At 39.2% G+C, this 11,241-nt stretch overlaps 1 protein-coding gene across 2 annotated transcripts in view; it reads right to left on the bottom strand.

Moving 5' to 3' along the window:
* Positions 1-10,843, bottom strand: part of LOC102738412 (lysine-specific demethylase 3B) — a 15,125-nt gene extending 4,282 nt beyond the window's left edge. Inside the window, exons 1-4 of one of the 2 annotated variants that reach the window (XM_081826990.1) lie at positions 10,460-10,832; positions 8,659-8,783; positions 6,777-6,851; positions 3,797-4,396 (exon numbers count right to left, since the gene is read on the bottom strand). In XM_081826990.1, the coding sequence (XP_081683116.1) occupies positions 3,797-4,396; positions 6,777-6,851; positions 8,659-8,783; positions 10,460-10,565 (906 nt within the window). In that variant the 5' untranslated portion in view covers positions 10,566-10,832. Of the gene's footprint in view, positions 1-3,796; positions 4,397-6,776; positions 6,852-8,658; positions 8,784-10,459 lie in introns of both variants that reach the window. The other variant, XM_081826991.1, reaches the window with a different exon arrangement.
* Positions 10,844-11,241: the final 398 nt, after the last annotated feature.

Genomic DNA, 11,241 nt, shown 5'->3' with positions numbered 1-11,241 from the left:
AAATATTCTCTGTATTAGTCTGAAACTCCCCCAGATGGATGATTTTAGAATTTGGCCATTTATTTATGAGCCCAAGTCAACCTAAAAGTTGAACATCTGTTCCAATTAAAGTTAGCCCTGGGGTGCCTGGGTGGCTCAGTTGTTAAGCATCTGCCTTCAGCTCAGGTCATGATCCCAGGGTCCTGGGATCAAGCCCCGCATCGGGCTCCCTATTCCGCAGAAAGCCTGCTTCTCCCTCCCCCACTCCCCCTGCTTGTGTTACCTCTGTCGCTGTGTCTCTCTCTGTCAAATAAATAAATAAAATCTTTAAAAAAAATAAATAAATAAAATAAAGTTAGCCCTAAAGACGTTAAATTATAGAAAGCATACTCATGGGGCGCCTGGGTGGCGCAGTCAGTTAGGTGTCCAAATCTTGATCTTGGCTCAGATTTTATTTATTTATTTGACAGAGAGAGACAGCGAGAGAGGGAACACAAGCAGGGAGAGTGGGAAACGGAGAAGCAGGCTTCCTGCCGAGCAGTGAGCCCGATGTGGGGCTCGATCCCAGGATCCTGGGATCATGACCTGAGCCTAAGGCAAACACCGCGACTGAGCCACCCAAGTGCCGCTTGGCTCAGGGCTTGATCTCAGGGTCATGAGTTCAAGCCCTGCACTGGGCTCCACGCTGGGCATGGAGCCTACATTAAAAAAAAAAAAAAAGGGGGGGGGGGGAAGAAAGCACATTCATCACTGAACCCTTTTGTTATCATTAGGATCTAACAAGCCTCCAAAGAGGAAAAGTGTAGATACTCATACACCCACCAAACTTAAGTATTCAGTCTAACAAATTGGACAGTGAAAAAACACTTTCTGGGGCTCCAGGGTGGCTCAATCATCAAGCATCTGCCTTCGGCTCAGGTCATGGTCCCAGAGTTCTGGGATCGAGCCCCACATCGGGCTACCTGCTCGGCGGGAAGCCTGCTTCCCCCACCCCCCACCACTCCCCCTGCTTGTGTCCCCTCTCTCGCTGTGTCTCTCTCTGTCAAATAAATGAATAAAATCTTAAAAAACAAAAAACTTTCATTTTTTTCACCTTGAAAATGTTAACTTCTGCATGTGAATAAAAGGTGTGTGTGTAAAGAGGGGCAGAATCCCTTTCATATATATTACACATCCGTATATATGCGAAGAGAAACCTCCATAGGCAGGTCTGAACACTTAAAATCAACTTTCAGGTAGTAGAGTATGCTATTTCTAAACATTCATTTTTAAAACATTGGTAACAAAAATTATTCCAGGACTGCTTAATGGGTATCAAGGGCTTGCTTCTGGGGTGATGAAAATTTTTGTAACTAGGAAGTGCTGATGGTTGCACAACACTGTATTTACCACAGTATTATATAACACTTTAAATAGTTAAAATAGTAAATTGAATGGTTACTTTCCACAATTAAAAAAATTAGTCCAGATAAAGGAAATGGCTATTGTCCAAAGGGGGGGGGTTGTTTACTTAAGGTATTCTTTATATATGCAAGAGGAGCCTACATTAGGACTTCCTTGGGGTGGCACAGAGGCACGAGAACCAGGCAGGCCACCTATGGCTTGCCTCCAGGTGACATCTGCTACAGAGGTTGCTTCATGGCATTTTAGAGTTAAAAACCTGAAGTTCACTTGTTTGTTGTTTATTTAAAGGTAAACTCGACACCTAACGTGGGGCTCAGAGATCAAGACTCACTTGCTCTACTGACTGAGCCAGCCAGGCCCCCCATTATTCTTTTTCTTTTCCTTCCCACTAATCAACAACTACTGACTTATACCCCGTCCCAACAAAAAAGAAGAGAATAGAAAGACACAGCCCTAAGGGTTGGCTGTTGTTTCTCTCTCTCTCTTTTTTTTTTTTTTTTACTTTATTTATGTACTTCAGAGAGAGAAAGTGAGAAAGACAGAGAGAGAGCACAAGTGGGGGAAGGGGCAGAGGGAGAGGGAGAAGCAGACTCCAGGCTGAGCATGGAGCCGGACATGGGCCCTGATCCCAGGACCCCAGAATCATGACCTGTGCCAAAGGCAGACGCTTAACCAACTGAGCCACCCAGGCGCCCCTGGCTGTTGTTTCATTAGCAGACTTTGGCCAGGAGCCTTGACACCTGCAGGACTCCCAACAATCCAGCATGGGTAGCTCAGGTTTCACTACTAAAGTTACCCTTTAAAAATAAATATACACATGAATGAAAAATAATTTGGATGGCCTTTCATTTTCCTTCAAATGATTAAATTTTAAATCCTTTTTTTATAAGAAACTGATGACAAACTGGTTTCAACTTAATTTTTAGGGCAAGACGTTTCCTGGGGGCTGTGTCCCTATTTTAAGATTTGACATCATAGTGGCAACATCCATTTCTGTGCTTTTAAATCAGATCCCAGGACAATACTTAGGCTGACACATTACCAAAATCACTGATACAGTCACAGAAACTTCTCCAACCTGTTTCGAAAATGCCCTCTGAATCCACATTTCCTCTATTCAGCTTTGCTACCCCAAGAATAACAGCATTCAGTGTGTCTCCTCCTGCAGCATATAAAATGTGGTGTACTTTGTAATCCCCCTTTACATCTACACTGCCTTTGACATGAACTGGATTTTAGTTAATTTGAGCAATATGATGACTTATACAGAGTGGAAATCCACATAAGATCTTCACCTAATTATCTTGGGAATGCTGGTCAACTAACAGAGGACAAACCATGAACAGTGCGAAATTTGCACTTATAGGCCTTTTCCTCTTCTGCCTGGACCTTTCACCTCCTTCCCCACTAAGGATTCACAAACTGCATCTCCTAGGAGGGGAAGAACTCAGATGAAATGTATATGCCATGTTTTACCTGGCACTGTTATACCTAAAATGATTCCATCTTAAGCACTGAGCTCCTTCAAATAGGGATTTCAATTCTTTGTTTATAATATACAGTACTTAGCACACAGTAGTTTCCTATATATAATTAAAAAAATCATTTATATTTTTTCTTTGTATTTCATAGTCCAACTTGAGGAAACAGCCAGTCTGAAGAAAAAAGTGACTAGCATCATAAATCATTCTTTGGTGACCAAAATAAGAGTCAAAAGACTGTAAGAAATGATTTTGATATTGCTTCAAATTCGACTGGGGAGCCAACTTGGTGTTAACTCATATTTAACAGAAGTTCCATTTCAGCAATGAACATGTGTATCGGATAAAGAACATAGTTAAGTTGGATACTACTGTGATTAATTACATCAAACTTTCCAGTTAAGGCTTAAAAAGAGTAAGTTAGAAAAAAAAAAAAACTTTTATAGCCATATCAAATCATGGAAAGAAGCCTAGCCTCAAAGGAAAATATCATAGAAGATGATGAACTAAAAACAGGGGATGGTAATAGTCGCTTTCACATAGCCTTAATTATAGCGTTCACTGTTACAACACTGTAATTCATTAACCTTGCCTCTCATAGGCCTGGTAGAGGCTCAACCACTACGTGAACTAAACAGATAATTGAATTAAAAAGATTCCCCATCAGATCTCTTTGAGTATCTCATTAAATTGGGTTTTATAATCAGTTTTTGATTAGTGCAATTGTTCAGGTGACTTTTAAGAGCTAATAAAGTTATCAAAATATACACATTTGCCCAACGAGCAGTAAAGGACTATTCAGAGTATAATTTAAGCACATCTCAGAAATACTCCTTCCCTGTGGCATTTTAGATGCTGTTTAATGTGCTAACATTAGAGTAGGGTAAAAGAATGAGCCCAAATCTTGCAAATCTGCCCCTGAAACAACTCACCTCTCCTGGGGCCTGTAACCGGCTGCCTTTCTGTTTGTCCGGCCCAGTCCCTGCTGCAAGGCCAGTGTCTGAGATCCTCACCGTGGTTGGGGTGGAGCTGGCGGCACTGACCACAGCTGCTGAAGCCACCAGGCCCTGGCCAACTTGTTCCAGTGTTTTTCCTGCCTCTTTGTTTTCGGCTCCACCCACCTCTGGGGCCAAAGGTGTTTGACCTGTGGCTGTAGAATATGGAGTGAAAGGTACAGGTGTGTCCCCACCTACAGGCTCATCCTGCACCACCAGAGTCCTGCCGTTTTCTTTGGTGTAAGTGGCAAAGCGAATGTTGCGGTTAATCTGGGGGACAAATGTAGTCGGTGGCTGCTTGGCTCTCTGATCCAGCCCTGGCTCTCCACTGGCATTCCCTCCTTTCCAGGGCCCTCGGCTCGCCTCACCTCCATCGCTCCCATTACTGTCTACTTCACCCCTGTCTCCTTTTAATTTCTTTGATGCAGGGTCACACCCAGAGTCCGAAGCACTTTTCCTCCTCCGGCCATCTTTCCCCTCTATGCTCTCTCTCTTCTTCTTTCCTTTGGAAGATTTTACTGCTTTTAACGTACCCCCCTACAAAACAAAATTCAAAAAAGATTTATTATAAGGAACCTTCCATCCTGTGAAAACCATAAACCGTTAGCTCTTTCCCATCTCTAGAAGCAGATAATCAAAGCAGGCAGATTGCTACATTCCAACGCCAGCTCTAAGACATCCCCTTAAGTCAGAAAGCTCCAATCTTCCTGTGACTCAATTTACACATGTATTCAAGATAATGGTTACGAGAGATTAACTCACTTGGCAAACCTTCCCTTAAATAAAACGCTTCCTCAAATGGACTTTTTTGAGGGTTTGAAAAATCTGTGGAATTTCATTCACAAAAGAAGACTGCTAATGCTAGAATGGGAGCTCATTTGCCCCTCAATGAAAAAAAAATCTGCTTTATTTCATAATTTTCTCTTTATTTGACTGAAACTGGCATTTCAAGTATTGAAATATAAAATCTCCTCTATCCAGAAGTCACTAAAAAACTGGTGACAACTTAACAATAGGAAGACTAACATTTGTGAGTCTGTGACCAAAGGGAAAGTGAGTCCAACACAGGCAGGTTTGGATTGCTCTTGTGGACACTTTTATAAATAGACAAACAATCTCCAGAACTTATTTCAAAGTATTAGACAAAGGAAAGCAAAAAAGGCAGGCTACCATAGACCAAACAGCCAACTCCCTTAGCTCTTCCAATAATTTCAGCCTATCTCATGAAATCTGACTTGTGCCTTAATTGAGAGGCCAAGCAACCTTAAAAGATTAGAAGACACAATTCCTATCTCTAAATAAACTCCTCCTTGTGGGGAAGGGGGCTTGGAACTCAGCTACCATTCTCTCAAGCAATCTTTGTGCTGCAAGAACTTTTATCTAGAACATTATTAGAATGGTATCCCACTATGAAGCAATGTCTTTTATTTTTTTTAAGCTTTATTCAGATACCCTTCAGATAGTTTTACTCAGATAACATGTGTCGGGGTGGCAATAAGCTAGTGACACACAGTTATGCAGCCATTAATATTTACCAATTTCATTAAACTAATCTTACTGCCCTTGAATATTTATAGCTTCTTTGTATAGATCTGTATTTTGTTGTAACATTATAGCTATTGTAACTGCAACTTTTTCAAATTTTATATTTCTTCTTGCCAGTTCTAGTTTCTCTATTCTCTTTTTTTTTTTTTTTTTGCTGCCTTCATTTCCATCTTTCTCCCCTTAATTTTCTTCTATAGCTCTTAACAAAGTTCAAGATTTACTTCTGTTTCCTCCATACTTTTGGTAATCTGCTTCTGAAAACCACAGATCTCACCTCTTATGCATCCAGCCAAGTTGCTGATCTTGGCTCATTGCAACCTCCCTGAGCAATAACTTAAATGTATGTCCTACTTCCAGTGAGCTACTCACATGTGAGTAGACAGCATAAGACATGGAGACCAGTACTCTCCAGTTATATCTGACCAGTGGAATAGTGCGTGGCATTTAAGAGGTACTTAATGAATGAATGAAGTAAGGAAGGGAATAAAAAGGGGCCCAACACACCATCAAAGTAAAAGGTATTTTCAGTCATGCAAATAGTCAAGAGACTTATCTTACTTGTGGCAATATAATATATAGTAAAGAGCTATTAAATTTAACCCTGATTCTTCTTTTCCTAACTTGATTTTGTTTTATCAATGCAAGAATGACTGGATAAAGATGAGAAGAACCATATCCTTAGCAGAAGTAGCCAAGACAGCAATATTACAGAGATGCTAAGAGACTATGAAGAACATGTGGCTAGATGGCTGTCTTGTCAATGTCTTAGTGAAAAAAAATTCACATGGCATTCCTTGATTGGTTCAGGCACTGGTTTACTATGTATCCTTTTTTGGGTTATGATAATTCTGAATGAACCAAGAGCTGGCCTGATTCACAGTAATTATGGAGTAATCCACTGTGTGCTGAGCACTGAACTAGGTACCTGTTTATTTCTTCTTGGAATACAAAATTTCAGACTTCTTGGAGCTCACTACCACTTAATGGAAAGAAAAAGGATGCAGCTTCTCCATTTCTTATTACTAGGTAGGTTATAAATATTACTACTGCTTATTACAGCTTTAACTGTCTACTGTATCTTTCAAATATACCAAATATACCTGTCCTGAAAGGATGTAAGAAGAAATAGTGAGGCCACAGAGTTCTAAAATGGTTGGGTAACAAAGCCATGATTAAAAGGGTTTGTTCCAACTATACTTCCTTCTTGAGACTATATTCCCTTAACTAGACAAGACTTGGAGAGAGCAAGAAATGTACAGCGGCCAGAGTGGAAACCTGAAGGGCATCCATGGATAACACAAGCATGAGGAATCTGCTTAACAAGATAAAGAAAGATCATGAGTCTGCTCAGAGACTCAGTTGACTACTGTACCTCGCTCTGAGTAGTTGAATTATCCATCAGCATCACATGGATCAGTCTGGGATCTACGGACTTGATCTCACCACTCTAGAGTAGAAGAAGGATAGCAGAAAATATGAAAAAGGGGAGAAAAAAGACTTAAGCCTTGTCCAAAGACATAATTATGTATTCTTCTAATCCATGTAATTATCTCTTTGTTCCTACTCCCCTAATGGAATGAAAGCTCCACAAAAGCAGGGTTCTCTACTATCTCATTCACTGCCAGAATAACAACATCCAAAAAAGGTCAGGAATACTATAAGCACTCAAATATTTGTTAAATTGATGAATGAAAGAATTGAGTTCAATGCCCAAGTGTCTCTTTTAGAGACATTAATTTCAAATTCTGCATCTCTAAAATCTTCCTATTTTGTACATATCAGAAAGTAAAAACCTACAGAACCAAAAAATCATTAAAAGAACCACTCTATCAATAAACAATAAAAACACTGGGGAGCAGCTGATTTGACACCCTGTCATTTAATGTGCATATCCTTTGATCTAGCAATTATATACCTAGAAATTTATTCCAATATGTGAAGTAGTGTATAATAATCTATGTTCAAGGATATTCACTGCAGCATTATTTGTATTACTGAAAATACTGGCAATGACTCAAATGTCCATCAATTTTAGATTAAATTAATTATAATATACCCATTCAGTGGAACAGCATGCATCTATTTTAAAAGGATGAGGCAAATTTCTATGTATATCTACACAGAAAGATGTTGATAATCTACAGCTAAGTAAAAAAGGTAAATTACAGGGCGCCTGGGTGGCTCAGTTGGTTCAGCGACTGCCTTCGGCCCAGGTCATGATCCTGGAGTCCAGGGATCGAGTCCCGCATCGGGCTCCCTGCTTGGCGGGGAGCCTGCTTCTCCCTCTGACCCTCCCCCCTCTCATGTGCTCTCTCTCTCTCATTCTCTCTGTCTCAAATAAATAAATAAAATCTTTAAAAAAAAAAAAAAGGTAAATTACATAACTATATGTATCACATAATCGCATTTATTAATAAAGTATGGCTCATATACTTATCACATAAATTTATAACATGCAAATATTACAACACACACACACACACACAAGATATTTCAAAGAATATGGAATACATACCAAACTATTAATGGTGGTTACCAATGAGGGGAGTGATATCTGCCTAGGAGAAGGGGTGGCCTCCAATATCTACTTTATTTATATGTATTTCTGACATTTTAAAATGAAGATTAATTAGTAATATTTTTGAAAACTCAAAAAGGAATTAAGTAAAATCATTTATGCTTACATTACATGTGACTGCTAAGGGCAAATCTGAAACCAATTCAAAGACAGCACAAATACATTTCTGTTTGTCTCAAAACACTCATCTGTTGTTTTTCCTAGACAATTCTCCAGGTAGCTCTAGATGCAGTGCTTTATTTATATTTACTTCATTAGAAATGACACATTTTTTTTAGCATCTATAGGGGAGTGGTTTAAGTATTACAGAAGCAAATGCTCATTGACTAGATTTTAAACTACTAACCTTTATGGATATGATAAAATAAGGACAATACCACTTCATATTTTTATGTTAATGTTTTACAGATTTCAAAGCACTTTCCAATATATTATCTCAGTTCCCAAAACAGTGCTGAGGCGGGGCTGGCGGAGTACCGAAATATCTCTTAATTTACAGATGAGAACAATGAGGTTAAGGAAGTTGAACAGCCTTTCTCAAGGTCATACAGTCATTAAGTGAAAGAGCCAGAGCTAGACCCCAAGTCTTCTAATACATAGTCAAGTGCTCCCTTTCTCTACACAACCCTCTGTAAGGGGATGGATGAATCTTAGAGGAAATAAGCCAAAACCTCACCTCAGTTACAGAGACCTCCATAAGACGAGTGATGGAGTCTTGATGGCTTACAACACCATAGAGCCAACTTTCTTCCCCCTCTGGCTGGTATACTTTGACCCTGTGACCTTGGACACTGTAGGGACCTAAAGAAGAGATTAGTCAGTACTGAATATGTTTGGCTGAGTTACAGTTCATGACTGTTTCTGAAAGTATAAGGAAAACTATATGGTGTAAATATTTAGCCTTTCCAACTTGTAAGGAGATGAATAAATGAGCAATTTCAGATTTACCATACTCAGCAATTCAAAAACAAAAGACAGTTTTTCCTAGTGATCTTTGTAAATTCTGTTTATTTGGAGATTCCTTAGCATTTCCCAGATCTGATTTCATCTTATCTCAATCTTCCAGTTGCAGAAGTAATACAGGAAAGAGAAAGAAAACTTAGAAATAAAAACTACAGGTAGTAAAAAAATCTATCAGACATATCTGATCTGACATACATATAAAAAACGGAAGGCCAGTAAGTTGAGTATACTATTATGTTAAGTGACCATAGGAATGATAGATAATCATTTACACTCTGCTGACTTTCAGTAACAGTAGGTGGAGAGTTCAATTTATGAGGTTTCCAGCCTCTGCACTAATAATAGTCTGAACAAATATAGCACCTGTCTTCCTAGGAACACAGAGTTTTAAAGATATTACTTTATCAGCAGGTAATGTTACCCTGCAATTTCAACTGTCCCTCCAAGAAGAACAGTTTCTCTTGAAGGACAGTTTCTCTCTTCTCCATATCTCATATATTTGAGACTATATAGTTAAATCATTACTGATTTTAAATTATTATCTTTCACAACAATAATTGTTTCCTCAATTTTTCTATACATACTCCCATACATCTCCACCTCTCATTCTGTCCACTCAATTTTCCTCTCTCTGCTATCAATTTTACCTCACATCCCTTCTGCCTCCATTTCTCCTTGATTATTAAACATCACTTTATCCTGATACTCTCCTTCTCCCAATAAACCAGTTTACTTACCTTTACCCATTCAGATACAGTTTGACAAAAGAGAATCAAAGACTCTATTTCACTGAAAATCACAATTTTCAAGAGGTTCAGAATGGAAGAGGAATAGATGTACAATATGAAGGGAAGGATAAAGAGTCTATTCTTTAATAATGTGGAATCTTGGGCAAATCTGTATCTGAACTGGAAAAAGCTAATAATTCTTTTCTTATCATTCTTAAAAAAATAACATGTTGTTAATGTGAAGGAGTCTGTGGACACCTTCTTTTATGAACGTACTTGCACTCTAAGATGTTATTTATGTTAACAGTCTTTACTCCTTGAGAACCTCACAGACACTGAGCTCAATAAGGGCAGAGATTTTCTAGCTCTACTACCTTAACACTGTGTCTAGTACAAGGTCTGTCCTTTTTTTCTTTCCAAGTGGAGCCCAGTACAGGGCCTGAACTCATGACCCTGGGATCAAGAGTCAGATGCTTAACCGACTGAGCCACCCAGGCGCCCCCAAGGTTCGTCCTTAATATTTAAGAAATGGGAAAAAAAACCCAACAGAACAAAACTCACAACAAAATTGAATATTATGAAATGTATTTAAAGAGGAAAACAGTGGTCTGAGATCCTATTTTTCCAAACAATTCTAGAGATCTAGCCAACTGCACACTCTTGACTCTCCCCACAAAAAGCAGGACAAATGTTTAGAGTTGCATGGTGTCTTCCCCATTCAATCACTTTCAACACTGATCACATACCTGATTCAGGATTCAAGGACAGAAGACTACCTGTTCTTACCTCGGCTGAATATCTCTTGTAGCTTCTGGTCACTGATCAAAGCATTAACTGTATCTCTCAGTGCAGCATGTTCCAAAAGAATCTGGTTTTGGCTATCTGTTCCCATCTGGTAAAGATAAAAGAAGAAAACAACCAAATACTAAAATGAAAGCAATAGTATCCAACCAGATTAGAAAAATCATACCCTCGAGGAGCTCTACGCCAGCATGGCCCAAGAATGTTCTGTAAAACTCTAGTCTCATGAGATGTTCTGCAAAAAATAATGATGCTAGGATCAGTTAGATTTAGGAAATATTATCTACTCTATCTTTCTATATACAGTAGTATATTAAAGGCTCTGAGAAAACATGGAAGAAAAAAATTTGTTTTGGTCAGTGTTTCTCATACATATCTGATCACAAAATATCTTATTCCATGTAACTCTTTTGGCATATTTTGGTATTTATCCATTTACTGAGTGCCTACTCACAGAAGCACTAGTATGGCAAAGATGAAAAAAGCAAGGGTGGTGAGAGGAAGTGAAGCCTAAAGAGGAAGGAAGACATATCAACAAAGAAATCATCATTAATATTTCACACAACACAGTTAAGGAAATACTGTCCTTGGCTGATTCAGTAAGACAGCAAAACTCTTAGAAGTCTCCTAATTTCTGGGGTGCCTGGGTGGCTCAGTTGGTTCAGCGACTGCCTTCGGCTCAGGTCATGATCCTGGAGTCCCGGGATCGAGTCCCGCATCGGGCTCCCTGCTCGGCGGGGAGTCTGCTTCTCCCTCTGACCCTCCCC

The sequence above is a fragment of the Leptonychotes weddellii genome, chromosome 7 (assembly GCF_054177405.1).
Source record: "Leptonychotes weddellii isolate Sample4059 chromosome 7, ASM5417740v2, whole genome shotgun sequence".
NCBI lineage: Eukaryota > Metazoa > Chordata > Mammalia > Carnivora > Phocidae > Leptonychotes > Leptonychotes weddellii.
This window is presented reverse-complemented; position numbering and strand designations above follow the sequence as displayed.